Below are 23880 nucleotides of genomic sequence, written 5' to 3'. Positions count from 1 at the left end.
GTCCTTCATACATCATATGAATATGAACCTGACACTGGAAAGGGCTGTGACCATAATAGGATTGTATAGATTATGGCAGAGCCAAGACAGGAGCTCATGCTGGGATGCATAGAACCTTCCCGCTCCCACGCCCCCTTCTTCTTTTGCTCTCTATATTCTTGAAATAAGCATTTAATCTGTCCCCTTTCCAGTTTCCCCCATCTCTGCCATCTTGTCTGGTTTCCAGAATTCTTTTCCCTGGGGCCTCTTCCAGAAGTGCCAATGTGTGTCCACCCTTTGGGTCTGGGCACTGAGGCACAGCTTTCCTCTTACTAGTATTGACTCATAATTATCTCCCCTAGGCAAAGCGTGACACTTGGTGTGGTCAGGGCAGTGACTGAGGGAAGCACAGGGAGCTGAAGTAGCCAGAAGGAGGCTTCTAACTCAGACCGATAGTCAATGAAGGCTTCCTGGAGGAGGCGACACCTGAGCTAAGCCACAGCAGAGAAGGAAGGGTAGGGCCAGGGATTTTTAGTGTGGAGTTCAGGCTCCATCTGAATTCCCAAACCCCAGAGGCTGTTCTGAGCCCTAGAACCTTCACTTTGGACCCTGCAGTTTTCCTAGGGAGGGAGCGTGTGTGGACAAGAGACAGGTGAGGTATGATCTGCCCTTGTCTCAAGCAGACCCCCAGACCCTTTCCTCTGAAGCTCCTCGGATCTTCCCAGGCCTCCTGCTCTTCCCCTTCCACATAGTCTCCCTTGGCAATGCTGTCCATCCCCTGGCTTGTAAACACTGCCCTGTCTTGAGGATATCCAAATTGGCCATCTCCAGTCTCGATTCATTCATTCACCAAGTTTTTATTGAACACTTACTGTCCCCGGCTCCATACCAGGTGCTGGGGAGACCCTAGGGAACCAAGCAGACATGCTCTTTCATGGAGCTGAAGTTTAGTAGGAGATACAGATGGGAAACAAGTACACAAGTGACAGGTGTGATGAAGTAATAAGACTTCCTAGATACAGTTGGCTCATCTCCCTTGTTTCTATCCACAGCATCTCCTTATTTCTTAGCATTTATCATTGCAAATACATGTTTATTTGTTGCTTGTTTATGTCTGTTTCTGAAACTGGAATACGAGCTCCTGAGAGCTTATTTGCCAGATAACATGTTGTCAGATGACACTGTCTCTCTAGTGTCTAGAAGGATATCCAGCATGTGGTAAGTGCTCGATAAATGTTTGTTAATGAAGGAAAGAACTAGGAAGGGAAGGTGGGAAAATGAGAAGAAAAAAAAAATAGAGAACTAAGTTAGAGAAGGTGGGGAAGGGGTTACTTTAACCAGATAATCAGGGAAGGCATCTGTGAAAATGTAATGTCTAAGCTGAGATTTGAAGATTGAGAAAGAACCAACCAGGCAAAGAGGCTGAGGAGAGCATTCCAGGCAGAGGAAACAGCAAATACAAGACCAGGAGGTGAGAAGAGCTTGGCATACTAGAAGAAAGGAAAGGCCAGTGTGGTTGCACTAGAGTGAGCAAGGGGGAGGGTAGCAGGAGATGAAGTTAACAAGAAAATAGGTGCCACATCACAAAGGGCTTCACAGGCTACAGTGAGGGCATATAAATTTTAAGTGTCTATAACTCTTAATTGTCCTCTGATACTGATTCCTGGATTTCTCTTAGGCACTTTAAATTCATCACTTCCTGAAGCACACATTGTGGGTGCCCTGCCCATATTTGCTTGGCTCACATGGGAAGTCATAGGTAGACAGTGCCCAGATACCCAGTCTCCCCAGATGCTTCCTTAGTATTCTGAGGGAAGGAGTGTGCTCCTGTACCCAGCAGGTCCAAAGTGGATGGGAGTTTCTGTAACCTTTAACCAGTTAGAGACAGGAATTAGTAAACACACATCCCAGCTTTCTGGTTCCTTGGGGGTCATTTGTGAGGTGTGTTCTCCACAGAGTCTCAGAAGGTCCCCATTGGGTTTGGGTTCCAATTATTTACAGTGGTAACCTATCAGTCGATACACCCTTTATTGGCTTTTTTCCTTTCTTTGTCTCACTTCCCCACTTCTCACGATCCTTACTGGGATCATCTCCCCAGTCAAGTCCTTGCACTCCGATTCCCATGTTAGGGTCTGCTTTGGAAGGAACTCAAACTAAGGCACTCTTTAGACATAACTCATTATATTCCCCTAAATATTATTCTCTCTTCCCCATCTCAGGCTCGAACCCAGCTGCCATAGTCAGACATTCAAGTCTGGTCAATTCTAGAAGAAAGGCTGCGGTACAGCTATTTATCAATTCCCTCTCTTCTTGTATCCAGCCCTGTGCTGAACAATGAGACTGGGATGAATCAGATTATTTCCTGCTCTTGGGGAGTTTCTAGTCTGTTGGGGAGACAGACCTGATCCCAGATAAGGACCATACAATGTGCTCAGAACCATATCAGAAAAGTCAGAGAAATCTTTCTTGAAGAGGTGACACCAGCTGGGTACTGAAGGCTGAGTAGGAATTGGCCACGTGGGAGGCAGAGAGACTCTAAGAAGAAGGCAAAATTTTATGCAACACTTTGGGGGTGTGAAAATATAGGGGTTTGGCAAGGCAAGGGAGTGGAAAGGAAATGGAAAGAAACTCTATATTGGGTATGGAGAAGCGAGGAAAAGGGTGGGCAGAAGCTGAGGCATGTCGGGCCTTGAACATCAGGCTGAGGAGCTTCTACTTGCTCCTGAGTGTGATAGCGAGCTATGGAGGGTAGTAACAGTGTCAGATTTGGGTTTGAAAATGATCCCCTAGTCAGAACTAGGGGGCTAGCTCAGCCAGGCTCCCTAGGTGGAGGCTGAAAGGTAGGCATTTTTAGGGGGTGAAAGAAGTGATTTTGAGCCTGAGGCACTAGGAAAAGGGTAGGGACTAAAGTGCAGGAAGGAGTGCTCCTGAACTTGAAAGGGTCCACCTCCCCACGGCCAGCCTTGGGCCTTGATGTTACCTGATTCAGCTAAACAAAGCCAGGGAGGGGGGACGAGGCTTGGGGGATTTGTCAGCTCACTGCCCCTGAGGTAACCATTAATCGCTCCCCTGGGAGAATACAGGGATTGGTACATTGAGGGGCAGATCCTGGACAGAATGGAGGAACACACAGAGGCAGGCTTGGCACCAGGGTTGGGGGATCAGAGGGTCCTAATCGACAACCCTGCTGACATCCTGGTCATTGCTGCTTATTTCCTGCTGGTCATTGGTGTTGGCTTGTGGGTAAGAAAGTCGAGGGGCCACTGCTGGGGCCAAGTTTCTGGGGTCTGGGGGAAAAAGGAGGCCCTAAGTGGCAATAGGGGCAGGATGCCTTGATCTTTGAGGAAGAAACTAGGGTCTAGGGGGCAAACAAGCCTTGATAGCCTCAGAGAGACCTAGGCAACACTCAATCTTTGGTCTTCCCACCTTTGGATTGGGCTAGTATTTTCTCAGGGGCAACATTCTAAATGAGGTTTCTGTTCCCCTATTTACATTGCGGCTGATAAGAAGCTCATAGATCTGATCCAAGGCCCCCAGGAGAGTCAGGCCAAATCCAGCTGCAATCAGACTTGGGTGGTTGGACACAGGTTAGGGCCTGGGTCCTTCTGGGTGCCTGGGAAAGAGGTAGTGGGGGTGGGGTGAGAGCTATCAGAGGAGCTGAGCGCTGGTTAATCTTAAGCCTGAAACAAGGCTAAAGAATGTGTTCAGGAGGCTAATGAGGTCCAAAGACATGCCCTGCACCCAGGTCTTCTCCAACTCCTGTCCCCCAGTCCATGCGCAGAACCAACAGAGGCACTGTGGGTGGCTACTTCCTGGCTGGACGAAGCATGGTGTGGTGGCCGGTGAGAAAATCTGGGCAGTAGAATGGGAGGGGATCTGGAGGGGCCCTGGAGAAGCAATCTGGCTCACCCACACTTCTGGCCACCCAGGTCGGGGCCTCTCTCTTTGCCAGCAATATCGGCAGCGGCCACTTTGTGGGCCTGGCAGGGACTGGTGCTGCAAGCGGCTTGGCTGTGGCTGGATTTGAGTGGAACGTGAGGCTCCCTTTTTGTCAATAATCCCCATCCCCAGTGGGAACCCCTGGAAAGGTCACACCTGGGGAGGGTCTAGACAGATGGGATGTGAGACTGGATGTGGGACTTTCCAGTTGGGGGGTGGGGCTGGGCTTCAAGTTAAGGTTGCATGTCCACAATGGAGGCAGGGGGATGTAGGGATTGACCACTTTTAGGGCAGGGGTAGGTCTTGCTCCTAACTTGCTCTGTGAGCTTGGACCAGCCACTACCCTTCTGTGGCCTTGATTTACTACTCTCTAAAGTGGGGGTGACCAGCCTCAAAGACAGTAAAGTGCTTGTTCTGATATTCTTTGAAGCTGTGGCCTGTGAGGATCTCAGCCAAATTAAAGTTCCTTGCAGAAGTGGAAGAGAGACAAAGCTCTGGGACTGAGGCTTGCCTTGAAGGGCTGGAGAGATCAGAGCATTGAGCTCAGGGCTCCCTGAAGGAGGAGGCCTCTGAACTGAGCCTTCAGAGTTTTGGTGGGTGGAGAGGAGAGAGGAAGCAGCCCTTTCTGGCTGAGGCTTGGGTCAGGCTGAGGGGTCTGTGCTTGGATTCATGTGCTTGGAGTGGGGAGCTGCAGTGGGGTAGAAACCATTTTGGGAGGGACTGTCCAGAGGTCATGTCCTGGGAGGGCAAGGATAGCTCTAGTTTAGGGCCCAAGAAGGTGTCGGGAACCTGTCTCTTAATGCCAAAGTCCCAGGGACATTGTCTGCATTTGTGTCCCCTAGGCCCCAGATGTGACCTTGCCTTTAGGGTAGGTCACATCTTTCGGGGGAGGATGAGCTCATGGCAGGATCACAGACAGGGAGTCAGTCACCCTAGGCTCTCACGCTGTGCCTGCAGGCGCTGTTTGTGGTGCTTCTACTTGGCTGGCTCTTCGCTCCAGTGTACCTGACCGCGGGCGTAATTACGATGCCGCAGTACCTGCGCAAGCGCTTCGGTGGCCATCGCATCCGCCTCTACCTGTCCGTGCTCTCGCTTTTTCTGTACATCTTCACCAAGATTTCGGTGAGCACGCGCAGTGGGTGGGACAAGACCCTGGAAGGGCGGTACCACGGAGTAGAGGTCTCTAGAAAGCCTTAGAAAGGGCGGGACCAAATAGAGGTAGATGTAAGATCATGACAGAGGCAGGGCATGGAAGGCATCAGTTTCTGGGGCAGCCATAGTGGATGGGTCCTGAGAAGGCCAGGCCATCGAAAATGAGAGAATCTTTCAGGCGTGGCCACACAGGGTTGTGGTCTGGGCAGGTGAACTTGGGTCCTTGCTCTGGCCCCTGAGTCCTGACCTGCGTGGTCGCTCCTTCCCCCAAGGTGGACATGTTCTCTGGAGCGGTATTCATTCAACAGGCTCTAGGATGGAACATTTATGCCTCCGTCATCGCGCTCCTGGGCATCACTATGATCTACACTGTGACAGGTGGCCGTGGCAAGGGCTTAGGGAAGGGAGCGCGCTCGGGAGGTGTGCTAGGAGCGTTACTCAGCCATACTCTACTCACCAAGTCTTTCCTCCTGCTGCCCGAGTGCATGGGTCCAGAGAACGGGCCATCCTTTTGAAATTTGTTCTCCAGGAGAGGGCCCCTTTTTCACATTAGAACAAAGACACCGTCTGTATTAGGCTGTCTGGGCTGTCCCCACTGACCTAAGCCTGTTGCAGGAGGGCTGGCAGCGCTGATGTACACGGATACTGTGCAGACCTTCGTCATTCTCGGGGGGGCCTTCATCCTCATGGGTTACGGTATGCTCATTGGTGGAGGGATGCGGAGGTCACAGGGCTCTCACTCAGGGAGCTGGGACATCGAGTGTCTCAGGCGTGTGGGTTGTAGGGAGGGTCTCGGCGCGGGTGCCAGGTCCCCTGACGGCCCTGCCCACACAGGCTTCCACGAGGTGGGCGGATATTCAGGGCTTTTCGACAAATACTTGGGGGCAATGACGTCGCTGACGGTGTCCGAAGATCCGGCCGTGGGCAATATCTCCAGCTCCTGCTATCAACCCCGGCCCGACTCCTACCATCTGCTCCGGGACCCTGTGACGGGGGACCTGCCGTGGCCCGCGCTGCTCCTGGGGCTAACCATCGTCTCGGGCTGGTACTGGTGCAGCGACCAGGTCCGTGGTCAAGGCTTGAGTGGGAAGAGGCTGGGGCGGAACCAAAACAGCTGTGGGCGGGGCTGAGGTGGGCGGAGCCTGAAACCACTTGGTGGAGTTGGTCGAAGGCGTGGTCTGAGGGAGCGGGCACTGAATCAAGGTGGAGCTAAATCCGAGGGAGCCGGATTCAACCGGCTGGGGGTATGTGTGGAACCGACTTGCTGCAACGCAGAGCCAGGAAGGCCCTGAATTAGAACAGCTAGTTGAGGCAAGGCCTGAGAGGGCGGGGTATCCGGGACCGGACGCTGCTGAACACCCCTCGTCACAGGTCATTGTACAGCGCTGCCTAGCGGGGAAGAGCCTGACCCACATCAAGGCGGGCTGCATCCTGTGCGGCTATTTGAAGCTGATGCCCATGTTCCTCATGGTCATGCCAGGCATGATCAGCCGCATTCTTTACCCGGGTAACGTCTGCACCCCTGCCCCGACCAAGAGTCCTGTGCCCCATCCAGACCCTTTCTTGTGTAGGGATCCACGTGCCTCCCTCCCATTTTCGTTACTGTCTTAAGATTTGGGAATCCGGTCACCCAGCCTTACCTCCCACCGAGGATTCCATCTCGCTTCTATTAGGATTCCCAATACCCACTACAAGGATCCAAGTTCCTCAGGTAATCTAGCTGTGTCGTGCCCTTTCCGCAGACGAGGTGGCGTGCGTGGTACCCGAGGTGTGTAAGCGCGTGTGTGGCACTGAAGTGGGCTGCTCCAACATCGCCTACCCGCGGCTCGTCGTGAAGCTCATGCCCAATGGTGAGGGATGGCACTCTGCCTGCATACGTGGGCACGCAGTGGAGACTGCTGCCAGGGGTAACCACCCATCACCAAGCCCGCATCCTCCTGGGACATCCTGATGGTCCGGGACTCACGGCTATCATTGGCCCACAGGTCTGCGCGGGCTCATGCTGGCAGTCATGCTGGCTGCGCTCATGTCCTCCCTGGCCTCAATCTTTAACAGCAGCAGCACACTTTTCACCATGGACATCTACACACGCCTGCGACCCCGTGCAAGCGACCGTGAGCTGCTGCTAGTAGGACGGTGCGGCCTGGGTTTCCCCTCACCTACCGCCCTGTGAATCACCCAAGGGTGGGGGGCATGGAGCACTTGTAGTGTGAGGGAAAGACGGGGATCCTGGGTGAAATCTTTGCCCACTGCAGGATCTGGGTGGTGTTCATTGTGGCTGTGTCGGTGGCCTGGCTACCTGTTGTGCAGGCGGCACAGGGTGGGCAGCTCTTTGACTATATGCAGGCAGTATCTAGCTACCTGGCGCCGCCTGTGTCCGCAGTCTTTGTGCTAGCGCTGTTTGTGCCCCGTGTCAATGAGAAGGTGAGTATGAGTGTAGTTGTGAGCCCGGTGCAGGGCTCAGGCATCCAGAGAAGACTAATGTCCTCTATCTCTGCAGGGTGCCTTCTGGGGACTGATTGGGGGCCTGCTGATGGGTCTGGCGCGCCTCATTCCTGAGTTCTCTTTTGGCTCCGGCAGCTGTGTTAGACCCTCGGCATGTCCGGCACTCCTCTGTGGTGTGCATTACCTCTACTTTGCCATTGTACTCTTTGTCTGCTCTGGCCTCCTCACCCTTGTAGTCTCACTGTGCACAGCACCCATTCCACGCAAGCATGTAAGTGCCAGCCTCTGGATGGACACCCAAACATGAACTAGGTGGGTCAGTGTAGCCCTCTCCAACCCGTGTGCTGGTCCACTTCTTGGAACACCCAGTGGAAAGGACTTGGTTTTCTCTGTGGAAGGCTTGTGAAGGCAGGCTGGGAGCCCAGTTTCAAGTTGCATTTGCAAAGCAAGCAGTGCTTTAGTTAACATTTATTTGAAGTGGTTTGGGGGAGGTAGCGTGAAGATCGGAGGGGAAGTGATTAAAATCCCCAAAGTCCTTGGCATGGTCTTTGGGACTCAACACACAGGATCTGATTGGTGGCTGAGAGGGACACAGTACTATCTTGAAAGCCCACAAAGGGATTTTGTCTTGTGCTGATGCAGGGTAGATACCCCAAGCGCAGGGCTAACGCGGGGGCAGGATAAAGGATTGGCAGGATTCCACAGGTGGAGAGTGAGGTAAAAGGCAACAAAAGGAAAACAGTGTGAGCAAATACTCACAGGAAGGAACACGTGTTAGCAGGATTCTAAGACTAGAGTTTAAAATACTACAGTTTTGAGTGCAGACAGGAGACTTGGGTTGATGAAGCAGGGCCAAGAGCTTTGTACACCCAGCTGAGGAGCTTGGGTTTAGCCTAAGGGCCAAGGGCAGCCATGGAAGGTCAGGTTTGAGTTAAGGCTGGGCTAGGTGTACAGGCTGGACAGAAGGCGGCTAGGATGTATCAGGATGGACAAGAGACCTCAGGGTCTGGGGTGAGGGAACAGAACTCCCACTTGGTCCCTGCTCCCGCCTTTCTCCAGCTCCACCGCCTGGTTTTCAGTCTCCGGCACAGCAAGGAAGAGAGGGAAGACCTGGATGCTGATGAACTAGAAGGTCTAACCTCACCCCCTATACAGAATGGGCACCCCGAACATGCAGTGGAGATGGAGGGTAAGGTGCTGCCCCAGGAGGTTGGGGCTAGGGAGCTGGGGAAGCCAAGTTCCCTCAAACTAACTGTAGGGCCTCAATTTTTCCCAGAGCCCCAGTCCCCAGCACCAGGCCTGTCCTGCCAGTGCCTGCTCTGGTTCTGTGGAATGAGTAGGGGTAGGGCGGGTAGTTCCCCACCCCCTACCCAGGAGGAGGTTGCTGCAACGGCAAGGCGGCTGGAGGACATCAGTGAGGACCCGAGCTGGGCCCGTGTGGTCAACCTCAATGCCTTGCTCATGATGGCTGTGGCCACATTCCTCTGGGGCTTTTATGCCTGAGGCCAACTGTGTTAGACACCAGGAGCCACAGCCAGGGCAGGGCTCAGCCTCACAATGAGTGGGGGTGGGGAACCTGCAGTGGTGAGAAGGGAGTGGGGCAGGAGGGGAAGGAGGAAGGCCCTGGTTTTTTTCTCTACCTTGTTTCTCCCTATAGCCTAGTTCACCTGACTGGCAGTTACTTCCTGTAAGGCCTTGGCTAACCTGCCAGAGCAATTCTCCTGAGCAAAAATAAAGCTGCCTTTTCCCACTTCCTGCTGTAGCCAAAGTAGTTTTGCTTCAGGCTTCTGTCCTGAGACCTGGGCCTCCGTCTGGGCTGCTCACAAGACCTTCTTTTCTGGAGACAGGAGCCATGTGGCCCTCCATTCATCCACCTCTAGCTGGTGCTTCTCAGTCTTCCAGCCCACATCCTGCAGTCCTGGAGAGAGGTTATGGGGGTACTAGTACTACTGAGACTGCTGGGGAGGAGAGTCTGGGCTGACTCTGGGATGGGGGGTCAAGAGCAGCACAGGCTGGATGCAGGCTTTGTGTCCTGCTCAGGCTCCCCTTGCCTCTGCTGGGTGATCTCTGGCATAAAATGAGGCTAAAACCTCATCTGGTTGCAGCAAGAATTCATTGAGCCAGCACATGGAAAAGAGCTGGAATGGAGTAGGTGCTAAATAGATTAGCATTAGTTATTTGTGAGCCTCCCCTCACTCCCAGTTCTTCAGTACCAACTGGGATTATAGACTGTCAACACTGACACAGCCTCAGGGACCATCCTAACCTCTCTATCTTGCAGACAGGGAAACTGAGGACCAGACTTAAGCTCAAAGAGAACCCAGATCTGCCACCTCCCAGGTGGAGGGGAGGGGACAGAGGTAGGCAGGGAACCTGGGGAGAAGGCATCAGAGGCCAAGGGGTCTGAAGGATATTACCTTTTAAGAACTTTGGGAATAGCTTGTCCAACACTTGGTGTGTCTCCTTGACAATGACCCAGCTCTCTTTCTCAGGACCTAGAGTAGGGTGCAAAACCAGGAGCTCTTGGGTCCCCAAGCCACAGAGTCCATCCTCTCTCCACCCCACTCTGAGTCATCAGTAGTCTAGATTGTGAAGCTCTTACCTGCCCGTACTCGGTTCCTCAGTTTCTCCAGTTCTGCTGGGAGGGGCCCATCTTCCTGTAGGGCTCCAAGTACCAGCCCGTGTGTGGCAGCTCTTAGGATGGTCTCAGTGCCTGCCATCTGGCTCAAAACAACCTGTACCTGGTCTGGAGACCCAAGCACAGACTGGTAATAGGGAGGGCCACCTCCCCAAATACTTTCAACCCTATCACCCTGCTTCATCCCTGTCTACCCCCAGAGGCCTTGACCTGGCACGGAAGGCCATCTGTCACCCTTTCTTTTCCAACTTTATCTCCTGTTGGTCCCCAATGCTCTGACCAAATGGAAATGCCCAATTTCCCAATATAACTTCACAGCAGCTCACTAAGGTGAGTTTATTTTGTATGTCTTTAATGGCTAGTAAGAATAAGCACCTTTTAACACACTATCAGTAGATCAATAAACTCTTGTACTTTTTTCCTCAAAAGATGACCCCAGATGGAAAAGTGGTTTCCTTGAGATAACCAAAGGTCATGATCTTATTTAAGCGTGTTGCAATGTGCAAAGTGCTTTTACATAATCACCTTATCTGATCCTCAAAAAAACACTGCAGGTAATAAGGCAGGTTTTATTAGCTCCATTTTATAAAGCGGTAAGGTGAATTTCATTGGGGAATGCAGCTATAATTTGAATACATCACGTCTTAGTCTCGAGCTCCCTCCAGGACACCAGGCAGACTCCACACAGTCCACGGCCTGTCCAGGGCTTGTGGTCCTGGAGCCAGAGGAATGAGAGGCTGACCCCAGGAGAGTGAGTCCAAGGCTGGGAGAACACGACACACTTACTTTGTGACTGGTCCCAGTGAAGAAGGTAAGGTTCTTGGTGTCCCTCAATCAGTTGCTGTAGCTCAAAGACACTTAAGGAAAGAAGAGTGGAATGGGGGAGGAGAAAGCAAAGGCAGGAGTAACCATCCCATCTAGTCAAATGAACAGGCATCTGTTAACCCTAACTGTCCAACCTTTGTCTGTCATTCACCCACTTCCCATCTATCCCTTAGCCATTACCCACATACCTCACAGCCATCCTTACTTTCTTCTAGCATCTAGTGATCCATTTGCCCCATTCACCCATTCTTCCTTCATCTAACAAATATATCCTTTTTATCTACACTGTTACACACCCTGCTGCCCTCAAGCACTCGTGCTGACCTTCTGTTCAGTGGAAATAACCTAGAGAGACGTGGCCTGGTCAAGGGAGGACAGTGTATAATTGGAATAAGGCACATGTGGGGAGTAGGGGGTAGTAGTGATGAGTGGGAGACACTGGGTTACTTACCGGGAGATCAAGCGATGTAGGGGGACTCCCAGGAATAGAGATGGAGATGGCCAGAAACCTGTGGGAAGTTGGGAGTCAGGAATCCCAGGTGGGGGACAGACTGGGAGATATAGGACTTGAGACCAAGGGGTTAGGTCACCTGTCCACAGTGGTTCCATCTTATTGGCTGAAGTGGGGTCAAGTACCTCTCCACTCTGAAGAAAGTGCTTCAGAACCAACCAGAGCCGGCCTTCATTTAAAGTCTCTATGACAAGGGCTCGGACTGCCCGGTAGTTGGCATAGATGTGGAGGGCAGTGAGGAGGAAGAAACAACCAAGGCTGAAGCTGGAGTGAGAGAGTGAGTGGTCAACAAGGGCAGAGGCCCACCTGGGCACCTCAGCCCCATGCTTGCTCTCGGCTTACCTAGGGCACTCTGACACCAGGGGAAGCATCAAGAGGCTTACCAGGAGCCCTGCCAGGTTTACCAATGTCTCCTGGAAAATGGTAAAGGGGTTGAGAGTTGGAGGACTCCCCTCCAGGCCAGACTAAATATCCTTGAGTGCCTTTCACAACATTCCCTCCCTGCCCCCAAACTTCCTAGGGTTCCCTATACTGACGAGGGTGCCTAGTAAATTTAAAAAATTTTTAGTGAGTGAGCTAAAAGATACCAGCTGCTTCTCAGTCCAGGTAGATAAAATGCCCTTGAAGTATGTCTTCTTTGCTTCCAAGTCACCTGAATAGCGCTATGCTCAGGCAAGTAAATGTCTACGGAGTGGGGAAGTATTTTTATTTGGTGTTTTAAAAAGGCTCATCTCCCCCTAGCCCCGTGGTATGCAGTAACTGGCAGACATTTTTGCAAAGAGGTCAAGGAATGGTCTAGGAAGAAAGGCACAGTATCAAAACCTCTTCTCTTGAGAATCAATGTTTATTAGATGCCTCTATTGGCCTGAGATGGCCTGACTGAGCTCACTCTAGGGGAAAAGGACCCTAGGCTGCCTGCCCCCAACTAATCTTGAGGAAGGAGGAGGAGTCTGGATCGGTGCCCCTAGGAGAGTTGGTCCTGGCACAGAAGGTGGGCTGTGGAAATAAAGGCTGTGGGAATGACAGTAAACTGGGATCAAAAGCCTTAGTTGCTCAGGAGCAGAGGGACTCCTCTTCCCTAGGTAGGAACAGTCATTTCCAGCAACCACATTAAGTGGTAACAAAGCAACATCAGCAGAAAGCAGGGTTCTGCTGTAGGACTGAACATATATCCCAGGTTGCCCCTATGATGTGTTACTGCCTCTGTGGAGGAAGCTTGGGGCTAGGGAGGGCTGAGGGGTTAGAAAGACAGTAGGTGAGAGAGCAGGCATGAAGCTGAGACCCTAAAGAGCATGGCCTGGGTTGTACTAATTTCTCCTTCTCTAACAACCTACAGGAGAGATAATGGGGAAGAACTAGTCCAACCAGCTCCTGAGAGAAGGGATGTGTCCAAGGGGACCCAGGGAAACTGAACCACTCTATGCCTTATTTCCTCATGTGTAGGATGGCCAACAATGAGTACCTCTTCTACAAGACGACTATAGGGATTTAATGAGTTCATACAAATAAAATAATTGGCATATGGTTAATATATCATAACAACCTGTGTTAATATTATTAAAAGTAGTCTTAATTTTTTAGAAAAAATGAAGTTCTATTTAGAAACCTAGCAAAACAATGTAAGAGAAGGACAAAAAATAGGACTGGACACAAGAGAGGTCTCTAAATTGCTTTGGTGTCAATTATGTCACACTTATGACCTCACTTTCTCCATCTGTAAAACAGGGATAATATCTACGTCATAGGGTTGGTGTGTGAGTTAAACGATGCAACGCACATACCACTGAACATAGGGTTCAGCCTCTAGGGGTGGTGAGACACCACTATTCCAGGATCCCTTGATCAAGTGAGGGGCTGGGCCAGAAGGGCCTGCTAAAACTGCCAATTGGCTGGAAGCCTCTAGCCAGTGACACCAGCCACCTCACATGCCGAACACTTTTTGACTTACTGAGTGCTTTAACATGTGGGGCCCCATGTGATCAGAATATCCCCCTCCCAGGGTGGGGCCAGTGCCTAGAAGGGGTGAGGGCAAGGGCCCATTCTCTGCCACATGGGCAATGTGCACAGGCTGAGATGAATGGCTTGGACTTGCTGCCACCAGAGCCTGTGCCCTCACACCTGACTACCTATCCTGAAAGTCAGAGCACGGAGCACCTACATTTCTTTCTGTGTTTCCCACCCCTACTCTCAGGAGCACTCAGGTGCTTCTTTCCACTCCCAAATGGTGACCTGGCCTGATACCCTCTCATCCTCCCTCACACCATCCTCCAATTCCAGCTGCTCACCTGGCTGCTATCCTTGGCTGACACATCAGCCATGTTGTTTCTCCGGGCCTGGTGCATGGTCAGTGCAGCCCGAGTGGCTCCGCCAGCCACGCTCACAATGCACTGGGTAGGGAAATGGAAGAGTAAAGGTCAGACTGGCTATGAGGTATAGCAACACAGGCGCTTCTGTGGGTGAGCCAAGTAAATGGGTCAAACCAGCCTAAGAAAATCAGACCTCAGATGATCTCACAGCAAAATCCTGAGTGCTGTCCTTGATATCTTGTTTTCACCCTGCACTTTCACTAGGCCTACCCACCTTGTCTTGTTCCAGGAGAAAACTAAAGTTCTGCCTGCCATACCACCCTGTGGACCCAGCCCAAGGAAACTCAATTTCTTTCCCCAAGGTGGAGGTCCAAAGACCATTTTGAGCCTAGAACTTCCTCACTCTCCAACTCCTACTCTGGCTGTACCCTTCCCCCTTGCTGAGCTCCTAGGCCCAGTCAGGTTTCTAACTTTATGCTTACATTCTGCCTGTAAGTAACTCCACTCTCTTCCTGCCCCAGTGGAGGCCTATCCAAACATTCTAGGCCAGGTCAAAACCTACACTGGAGGCCATGACATCCCTGGATCTCTCCCTCTGAGATCTAGGATAATAAAGCTAATTGATGAGGGTTACTGATCACCTTCAATCATCTCATTTATCAAATCTCTTTTAGATGTCAGGCATAGATTTAGGTGCTATGTATATAATTCAGGCACAACCTCTGCTCCCATGAAGCTGATAAACAAATAAACAAGTTATTAAGTAGGCAGAAAAAGTTTGCTCAAAGGTAAGAGGAATATGGTACAAAATGAGCTGGAGTAACTGGTGGGGACCTGATCACGCAGAACCTTGCAAGCCTTGTTCAAGTCTGTGTCCTAAGAGCAATGGGGCAGGGAAGTGACCTGATTCGATTACTATTCTTAAAAGGATTATTGGGCTGCTCTGAGAGGAACTGGAGAGAGGAGAATGGAAACAGGGAGACTACCTAGGAAGCAACTGTGCTTTTTCAGCAATGAAGAACTACCAGGTGACATGGAGATGGGACGAGTGAATGGACTGGAGAGATTAAGAAGGGAAAATAACAGAGTTGAATGGAGATTTAGCTATGGGTGACAGGTGAGGCACGAGAGAGCATGGATGACAGCCAGGCTTCTGGTTGATATACCTGGGAGACAGAGGTGCTGGTCACTGAGACTAGAACTCTAGAGAGGGTTGGGGTTGATGAGGGAAGGGAAAGGAGGAAGCTCACTGTCTTGTCCTATTCCCTTATGTGAAGAGACTGAGACCCCAAAGGTGGAGCTTAGTGCAGAATATGAAAAATGGCAGAGGTCACAATTCTTGGTTCACAGCTACAACAGTAGTTTTCTCTGAGGTTTCCTGCCCTGAAGGGGGGAGGGATGATCATGGCATTTACTGCCTGGGCCAGGGAAGCTAAATGTACTCCACCACAAAGAACTGTTTGCATATGAAACATCAGCAGTGCCCTATGGAAAAACACTACTCTAAAGTGATTTTGAACAGCTAGATCTTACATGTCTTAAGTCTTTAACCTGTGCCAAGTACTTTACCCTGCAGTGAAGACAAGCTAAACTCTTTACTGAACCTTGCTAGGTTTTAGTTTCCTTATCTGGATGAGGCCAACTTGAAAGATTGTGAGGGTAAGCAGATTGGCAGAGGTGAAGAGCTTGCATTTATCCGACTTGTCCCTCTAGCCTCACCATCCGATCTGTGACACTGGGTTGTTCTTTCTGCCCAGAACACCTACCCTGTACCTTAAACTCATTCTTCATGACCTAACCCCAGGGCAGGACTCCCTACATCTCCCCACTAGGCCAGATTCCCTGCTGAATCCTCTCGCCCCCTACACTTCTCATCTGGAATACCTGTAGCTAGAGTTCTATAAATATTTAATTTCGTGTTGCTTTCTTTCAAAGATGGGAGGGCCCATATTCCATGCCTAACATGCAGTAGGCACTCAACAAATATTTTAATGAAAGAATTAAAGGTAGCTAGGGAGCCGGGCCTAAGAAGTTGACAAAGGAGCACCCCTTCTATCTCTCCAGACACTGCCTGAGACTTTCTGAGGCATTAGAGGCTCTGTCTGGCAGGAGAAGGATCAGAATGTATGTTTGGGTCTAAGTAGAAACGGCTGAACTTTTTCACTCTTCTAGAAGTGCCTTGAACACAGGCCCAGGTTGGGCTCACCTGTGGGCCCCAAGTGAGCCCATATGCAGCACCACTAAGGCAAGGATCTTGGGTATAGGGGTACTCCAGAGGTGGGTACCTTGGCCAGGTTGCTGATGCAGACGATCATGGTGAAACAGATTGGATATATGGGAGCCATAATCTCAAGGAACATGGCTACATCATTGAGGATGTCAGCAAAAAGCCTGGGAGGGAAGGATCAGAGGTTAGAGGTCAGAGGTGAGAAACCTTTATAATACTCTCCCCTCAGTCCCGGCTCACCTCCACTGCTTGGCATTACAGTCCAGTTTGCTCCTGTTGGGGAGAAGAGATTGGTTTGCAATTTGGATTTTAGGAGAAAACACATTCTGTGAGCAATGCAGGCCATCCTTAGGCCATGGTAAGGTCCGAAGGGCTCAGGAAAACCCACACCCCAGCTGGACATCTGTCACAACATCCTGTCACAGCTACCTAAAAAGCCACCATTATCCAGAAGGACCTTAGTAGTCACTTAGTGTTTCCCCCTTATTAACCCATGACACATCAACTGTGAAAAAATGGGAAAGAACCCTCTTACAGTTGCTCCTCATCCTCTGACTCTCTGTTGAGAGAGGCTATCCCTGGGTTCCTCCGCCATCTCTCTTCCTCTTCATCTTGCTTTGAGGCTACCCAGCAAGAAGTCCATATTATTTTGAATTGGTAAACAAAACCTTTAGTGTAACCCCCTACATTTCATAGATAATAGCCCAGAGAAAGAGCCAGACTCTGACATCCAGGCCTAGGATATTTCTCTTACACAACACTGCAGATGGCTGCCTCTTCTGCCAGGCAGAGTGACTCCCTGATCCAGGCAGGCATAAACATCTGGGGGACTACTTCTCAAAGATCCCAATGGCAGAAGACGTTGCAACTCCCAGTACAGCTTAGAATTTGCAGCATTAGCCCTAACCCTTAGTTTAAAATCTCCTAGAGGAAAAGGGAGCATTCTTGTGTGGGGTATGGAGCACACATGGGGAACTCCTGAGGGAATATATGGTAAAGGCGGGATTGGAACACGTGGCCTGGTCTAGGACTCTGTCCAATAAAGCTTTCTGATACCACAGAAAGAATACAGGTTTTAGGTTCGAATCCCACCTTACTAGTTATAAGCTATGTAACATGGGTAACTTCCCTCTTTTAGGTTTGCTTCATATCTGTAAAATGTACACATTTAATCCTACTCTACAAAGTTATGAGAATTAGAGATGGTAGAGTTTGTGAAATGCAGTTAAAACTATTAATAGCAGCTGGTGTTTATTGAGCACTTATGTGCCACACAATGTGCTAAGCACTTTGCAAAAACTATCTCACTGAACCTCGCAACCAGTTGGATTAAATGTGTACATTTTACAGATATGAAGCAAACCTAAAAGAGGGAAGTTACCCATGTTACATAGCTTATAACTAGTAAGGTGGGATTCGAACCTAAAACCTGTATTCTTTCTGTGGTATCAGAAAGCTTTATTGGACAGAGTCCTAGACCAGGCCACGTGTTCCAATCCCGCCTTTACCATATATTCCCTCAGGAGTTCCCCATGTGTGTTCCATACCCCACACAAGAATGCTCCCTTTTCCTCTAGGAGATTTTAAACTAAGGGTTAGGGCTAATGCTGCAAATTCTAAGCTGTACTGGGAGTTGCAACGTCTTCTGCCATTGGGATCTTGGAGAAGTAGTCTCCCAGATGTTTATGCCTGCCTGGATCAGGGAGTCACTCTGCCTGGCAGAAGAGGCAGCCATCTGCAGTGTTGTGTAAGAGAAATATCCTAGACTGACTTGAGGAGGAAGCAGGCAGCACAAGATCCATAATCCCTTCTAGATAAATGGTAACATTGATCCCATATGGGATAGGGATCCTGATGACCTGCCTAAGCCCACTCCCTCCCTACTCAGTTCAGCAAAGTCCAACTCTGTGTCTGAACCACCACAGTAGCTTCTGGAATAAAGTCATTCCTTTGGGATAAGCACTGTCCTGTTCAGGCTTCTCTTTCAACAAGCAAAGAGAGGACATTCAAGAGCCTTGTGGCTTTCTGTGTTCTGCCATGATGGGCAGTTAAGTGGCAAATCAGTGCTCTTAAAGGTAGATCTGGTTATAGAAATGGCTCTGTGGCTTCATTGCTAAGTGTGGGCAAATCATCTGTCCTAGGTATTGTAACTAAAGATTCCTTAGCTCTAATGATATAATTACTAAATCTCCCCTCCCATGGAAGCTGGTAGGAGAGACGTGGAGTTAAAAATCAAGCCAGGGCTGAGACAGACATGACCACTGTCTGGGGAGAGTGGCTAGAAGTCTCTGACCAGGAAAACAAACTCACCCCTTCCACCAGGCAAAGACAATGCGGCCCAGCATGCCAGCTGAATCTGGGGGAGAGAGGCATTGGTAAGGAACCAGGCAGAGCCTTGGGGCCTGTGGGGCCTGGCAGATCTTGGCAATGAAATGGCTGATTCACCTTGGGTCACTGAGCTTGGGAGCTCAGTCTGGTACAGTAAGTTCTAGACAGACATAGCTGTATGATGGAGTCAGAAGTGCCTAAACTTAGCAGTTTCTCAGTATGCACCCCTGCACACCAAGAGACTTGGACCATAAACAGTCTTTGCAGCATTTTTCATAACAGCAAAAAATTGGGAATAATGCAAATGCTCAACAGAATACATAAATTCTGGTACATTCGTGCAGTGGCATATTAGATAGCTGTGAAATGCCGCTGGACTACAACTATTCACAACAATGCAGATGAATACTAGTACCTTACAGGAGAAAGTAAGTGATGAAGACTATATGCAGCGCAATATACTTTTCATAAACCTCAAAAACTAAACAATATAGTGTTTAGGTATCTATATCTATATGGTAAAACTACTAAAAGAAAAAAAAAAAGGGCAGGAAATCCTGTGTGAAAAATTCAGAGGTTACTGTTGATATTTTGGCTCCTAGGTTGGGCAGTAGGTTTCACAGGTGGTCATCACAATACAAATAAATAAGGATTGGAATTGCAGGTTGGTGACAGAGAGCTGGGGATGTGGGGCTGAGGGAGAGGCCTCCTCAGGCCAGGGAAAGCCAGAGATCTCTGAAATTAGCTAGACCTTCATTTGCATAACAAATGCATGCTGCCTACCTACTCTGTGCCAGGGACTACATGAGACATGGGCGATACTGCAGTGACCTCAAAAGTCATAGTTCCATGCTTAAAAGCCAGTGTAAAAGCAATCAGTATGAAAAACACTGATTTACACCAAGGATTAGTTAACTGTGGTCTGTGGGCTTCCACTGTTTTTATAGTTTTATTAGAACACAGCTGTGTCCATTTAGTGTCAAAAAAAAAAAAAAAAAGAAAAGAAAAATGGAGTCACCTTAAAACGGAGCCAGAGCCGCCATGTCAGAGGAACTGCCTTGCATGTCTTATGCCTCAAATCTTTGAGATTTTAAAACAGGGCATAATAATCTTTGGACAGGGACTGAAGTAACCTTGTGTCCCAAATAACTGTTTGCAAAGATAACAAGAAAGGAGCTGTTATGACTACCTGACTGAAAATTAAAAACACTGTTTAGAATCAACATCACTACATTCTGTTATCTGCATTAATAGAAATGCTTTCCATTGACATAATTATTCCCTTTCCCCCCATTGCATTTGTCTCCTAATTGAAACGTTATTGTGGCTTCTGCTTGAATCAATGCTTCCCAAATAGTTGCTCTTATTGATCTCAATAAATGCTTATTACCTCTTACTTTTAAAGGACTTTATTTTTAGGTTAGCAACAGACTGTCTGCGGATGTTTTTGTGACAATGGCAAGATCACGTTACTGTGACTGAAATTCTACAGCCTGCAAAGTATAAAATATTTACTATCTGGTCCTTTATAGAAGGACCTGATTTAGGCTGTACCTTATACTGAGAGTAGCACTCATGAAGTTCAGAAAGGGGATCACAAAGGACTGCTTTAGGACCAAACAACTGGGAAGGCCTCAGACAGTGGGCACTGGAAAGGACTGATAGAGGACCGAGGACTTCCAACTTGTTTGAGCTTAAGGGCATGGACCCTTAGGTGACAGATGCAAGAAGGGAAATCAGGTTGTGGGAAGGAGGGCTGGGAGCATCTCATGACATATAAAGGTGGTGACATTAAGATTAGCTTTCCCCATTCTCCACTGGAAACAGATGTACTCATCTTTTGTCATAGCCTCCATCCTTAGGCATTGAGGCCTTCTAACTAGACATCTTTTACCCAATCCTGGATTCAGGGAGACTGCTAAGCATTGTGGTGGACATCTAAAATATATATGCCTTTCAATCTTCACAATAATCCTGAGTTTGAGAGGGATCATTCTCTTTCACAGATGAAGGAGCGGAAGCTCACAGAAGATAGGTGATCAAAAAATGAGACATTTTACAGAAAATCTGGATTCCCAGCTTTTCTCTAAGAACCTGAACATGGCAACACTGGGCCTGCCTTTCTTTACAATTGGCTGGAGCCGAGCGGTGGCTACCTCACTCAGAGGAGGCATGTGTACAATACATTTTCCATCCAGCCTGCTCTGCTTCTCCATTTCTATCTCCTGTATGTCCCTGCAAGTAATACCCACCAGGCTGGCTGTAGAGGCCTTCTCCCTCTATCACTCGCCTTACTCTTTCCTTTGAGTACATTTTACTCTACACAAAATTTTCCTGTTCCATTTAAGATTCTTGTATCAACTTAGTGACTTTGAACATGGCAGGATTTTTACTGGTTGAGGGATAGCTCACTGGGCCAGACTTATTTTTCTCCTCTTTGACTGCACACTCATAACCACCTGGGTGTATGTCCTGCCTACAAGAGCTACTTAACAGAAAGATGCCTACTCTATCTTTCACTGCAGGCAGATTGCAGAGCCCTCGTCAGAATCTGGATGCTGGCACTAGGATGCAACATACCCTCCATATTATCTAAAAGTCAACATTGTCCACTAGACTAGATAAAACTTAATTTCCACTATTAGCTGAGCTGTAAGATCTAGAAATTTCTGAGTCCTAGTAAGGGATCAGCTGTCCACAAACTGCACTTAGCTCCACTCTAAAATCCTAACTGGCTACAGCCATGCCACCCTGAACACGCCTGATCTCATCTGATCTCAGAAGCCAAGCAGGGTCGGGCCTGGTTAGTACTTGGATGGGAGACCACCTAGGAAGACCAGGTGCTATAGGCGTTTAAAAAAAAAAAAAAAAAATCCTAACTGGCAAAGTGTGGTGTTAAGAGTGGGATATAGAAGTCAGTTGATCTAGGTCCAAATCCTGGTCCTATGTTATCTTAGACAAGTTAATAAACCTCTCTGTGCCTCAGCCTCCCCTGTGAAAAATGTATTAATAATGGCATTAACCTAATATGGATGCTGCAGAGATTGTTACATGTTACACACAAGTGTGCAAAATGTCTAGCATATAGTAGGCTATCAAAATATTAGCTGCTAATAGTATTACCAATAGTATGACAAATAACATCATATTCTATTAAGAGATCTATAACTAAAAATAACCATATCAAAAAATTCCAAGGGAGTTTTACATAAAGCTCTGCATACAAATTTCTCATATTTGATGGAAACAAGTTTATAAAATCCTTTCTAATTAACAGGGCTACTTTTAATATCAACAAGCTCTAAAGTAAATAGGTTTTTTAATATCTTAAAGTGGTCTTTTTTTTAATAACCAGAAGACATATATAGGCAACATGCTGGTGATAAGACAAGGGTGCTTAGAAATGACGTGAAAACATCAACTACTGACCCAGGCTCCTACTGCATTCCAGACACTTAGCCAACAGGAGAGTAATGGAAAAGATCCAAAATAAGCAGTTTGGTGGTATATACTCTGAACTACACCTCCGGGGTTCATATCTATGCCCTGCAATTTACTGGCTGTGACCCTGGGCAAGTTACTTTTCTGTGCCTCAGTTTCCTCATCTATAAAATGAAGAAAATGACAATATCCATCTCAGACCTATTGTGAAGACTGAGTCAGTACATTTAAAGACTGGCAATATAGTAAGCACTGTTTGTGCAAACTAAGACAAGCTGTTGATCACTAATACTTCTCCACTGACATGCTCTATCAGAGAAAGAGCTTTCTGGAGGCAACTCACATTTGGTCAGTTTGCTCAGATTTACTGGTATGGGTGTAAGCAGGAGTCTCCTGATTCTCCAAAAGATACAGGGAGGCTCATCGGAGATGTGGCCAGGCTGATGGGGAGCAGAATAAGCCTTACTTTGGGTCTAATTTAAATCCCCACTGGGAACAGTAGCGAAGTACAAAGGGCAGTGGAGAGAGCCAAGGTCCTCTTGACAAGGAGCACGGTTTCCCTTTTCTTCTCGATTTCACTCTCTAGGTGGCATGGTGCCAAACTGTGTTTTTTTTTTTTTTTTTTAAGTTTATTATTAGTTTTTCTAAAAACTGTATGTAGTCAACAAATGGTTACTACAGTTTTATTTATAGCACCATCCATCACATATCCTGGATAATCTAAAAGGCCTCTCATTCTTCCCAGAACCTCCTCTCTCTTACTCAGGACCAACTACAAAATTTTTTTCCTAGTACCAACCAATTTCCCACACCCCAGGCAGCTGGCAGATTCATTCAATAGCAGCACTTGGCACTTATGCAGTTCACAAAGAGACTAGGGGTAAAGGGGTTGGTTAACTTAGGGGACCTGGGCTCCAGTTGATCTAAAGACTGAACAGTATGTAAGCAGCTGCAGGGCAGGTGCACAGGATGAGAGTATTCCAGCAGTGAGTGGCTAATTAATCATTGAATAAAGCCAATAAAAATCTTTAAAATTTACTCAGCTGAATTAGGTTTGTTTGTTTGTTTGTTTTCCATTAACAGGGTACAAGACACTGTTCTAGGCACTGGGGAGACTTGGCTCCCAGATCTAATCTGGCACGGGTCTATAAATATACACATCGCAGCCCAGAGCTAGAGGCTAGAACACTGGGAAAGGGGTAAAGGAGGGGTTGAGCTTCTTAGTCGCTAGAAAAAAAGGCCAGAGAGATGGCAGGGCTGAGAGCAGCGACCGTTGAGGCTTCAGGGGCCCAGCTTACCTTTCACCAGCCAGGTGGCCGTGGCTGCTGAAACAGAGGCATTAGCGTTCCCCACCCCTATGCCCAGCAAGACTGCGTGGGTGGCCAGGGAGCCCGAGAGGCTGGAAGCAAAGGCCTGACGAAGAAAAGAAGTGAGGTGAGGAGTGGGCGCAGGAGCATGTAGGTCTAAGTTCTATTATCAGCTCTTCTTGGGGTGTAACCTGGGGCTTGTCACAGCTCTGCTCTGGGCCTCAGTTCTCCAGTCTCTAAATGGTGAGGAAGAGGTGGCCTACTTTTTTTCCCTTTACCCCCCGGCTGTAAGGGAATGCTGCCCCGCTGACCTGCACGGAATCCCATAGCTGGTAGGGCAGATAGTCCGGACTGACGCTATCCGGGAAGCCCTGAGGCAGGAACACAGTCAGGAGACGAGAGAGAAACGGTGAGGCTGTCCCGGGAGCCCGACCACCTCCCCCATCTCGTCCTTCAGGTTTCACTTTAAAGACCCCAGAGAACCCCCACCAGCGCCACCCCCAGGCCTCCCACTGCAGGCTCCCGTCGGCAGCGGCGTAGCAGCCCCGGGCCGCCCGGGAGCCGAACCGCTCGGAGCACAGCTGAGCCTCAAGACTTGCGCTGTCAGCCATGCCGGATCACCTCCTTTAGTTCCACTTGACGAAAAAACGTGGCCAGATTACGTTTACAGCTCGGCTACGGCGGCTGCAGAGGCGCAATCTTCCTTCGTGAAGGGGCAGCCGGCTCCCGCGTCTTCCTTTCTCTAGCGCAGGAACCGGTCAATTCCTTTCTGACCTCCCGGC

The 23880-nt window shown here is 49.0% G+C and overlaps 2 protein-coding genes and 1 non-coding gene across 3 annotated transcripts; 2 read left to right on the top strand and 1 right to left on the bottom strand.

Annotated features, from left to right (window-relative positions):
• On the top strand, nt 1-9056 carry SLC5A2 (solute carrier family 5 member 2). The gene is made up of 13 exons (XM_025049682.1): nt 1-3222; nt 3750-3821; nt 3909-4013; nt 4876-5040; nt 5343-5448; nt 5686-6134; nt 6442-6577; nt 6813-6920; nt 7056-7206; nt 7326-7494; nt 7571-7786; nt 8575-8704; nt 8792-9056. Exons 1-13 carry the CDS (start codon nt 3097-3099, stop codon nt 9016-9018), a joined length of 2160 nt encoding a protein of 719 aa, XP_024905450.1. The 5' UTR covers nt 1-3096; the 3' UTR covers nt 9019-9056.
• CUNH16orf58 (chromosome unknown C16orf58 homolog) lies at nt 9051-23713 on the bottom strand. The gene is made up of 13 exons (XM_006915994.3): nt 23410-23713; nt 23090-23204; nt 18333-18378; nt 16263-16295; nt 16081-16186; nt 13775-13876; nt 11832-11902; nt 11569-11753; nt 11430-11487; nt 10940-11010; nt 10118-10261; nt 9933-10010; nt 9051-9433 (listed from the first exon to the last, which is right to left on the bottom strand). The coding sequence occupies exons 1-13, from the start codon at nt 23707-23709 to the stop codon at nt 9336-9338; spliced, it is 1407 nt and encodes a 468-aa protein (XP_006916056.1). The 5' UTR covers nt 23710-23713; the 3' UTR covers nt 9051-9335.
• LOC112483099 lies at nt 21084-21202 on the top strand. Its single transcript, XR_003047505.1, has one exon. It is a non-coding gene; the product is annotated as a 5S ribosomal RNA (ribosomal RNA).
• Nucleotides 23714-23880: the final 167 nt, after the last annotated feature.

Source organism: Pteropus alecto, unplaced genomic scaffold (genome assembly GCF_000325575.1).
Source record: "Pteropus alecto unplaced genomic scaffold, ASM32557v1 scaffold746, whole genome shotgun sequence".
Taxonomy (NCBI): domain Eukaryota; kingdom Metazoa; phylum Chordata; class Mammalia; order Chiroptera; family Pteropodidae; genus Pteropus; species Pteropus alecto.
Note: the sequence above shows the minus strand (reverse complement) of the source record. Positions and strands in the feature narration are given on the sequence as shown.

Bases quoted from the DNA above. Each gene is read 5' to 3' on its own strand.
- CUNH16orf58 (XM_006915994.3), bottom strand. From the start codon at position 23,709: ATGGCTGACAGCGCAAGTCTTGAGGCTCAGCTGTGCTCCGAGCGGTTC. The intron at 16,187-16,262 runs GTGAGCCGGGAC...CTTCCCTCCCAG, and splicing joins TGTAATGCCAAGCAGTGGAG to GCTTTTTGCTGACATCCTCA. The intron at 11,011-11,429 runs GTAAGTAACCCA...TCTTTCCTTAAG, and splicing joins CTACATCGCTTGATCTCCCG to TGTCTTTGAGCTACAGCAAC.
- SLC5A2 (XM_025049682.1), top strand. From the start codon at position 3,097: ATGGAGGAACACACAGAGGCAGGCTTGGCACCAGGGTTGGGGGATCAG. The intron at 3,223-3,749 runs GTAAGAAAGTCG...CCTGTCCCCCAG, and splicing joins TCATTGGTGTTGGCTTGTGG to TCCATGCGCAGAACCAACAG. The intron at 5,449-5,685 runs GTGGCCGTGGCA...AGCCTGTTGCAG, and splicing joins TATGATCTACACTGTGACAG to GAGGGCTGGCAGCGCTGATG.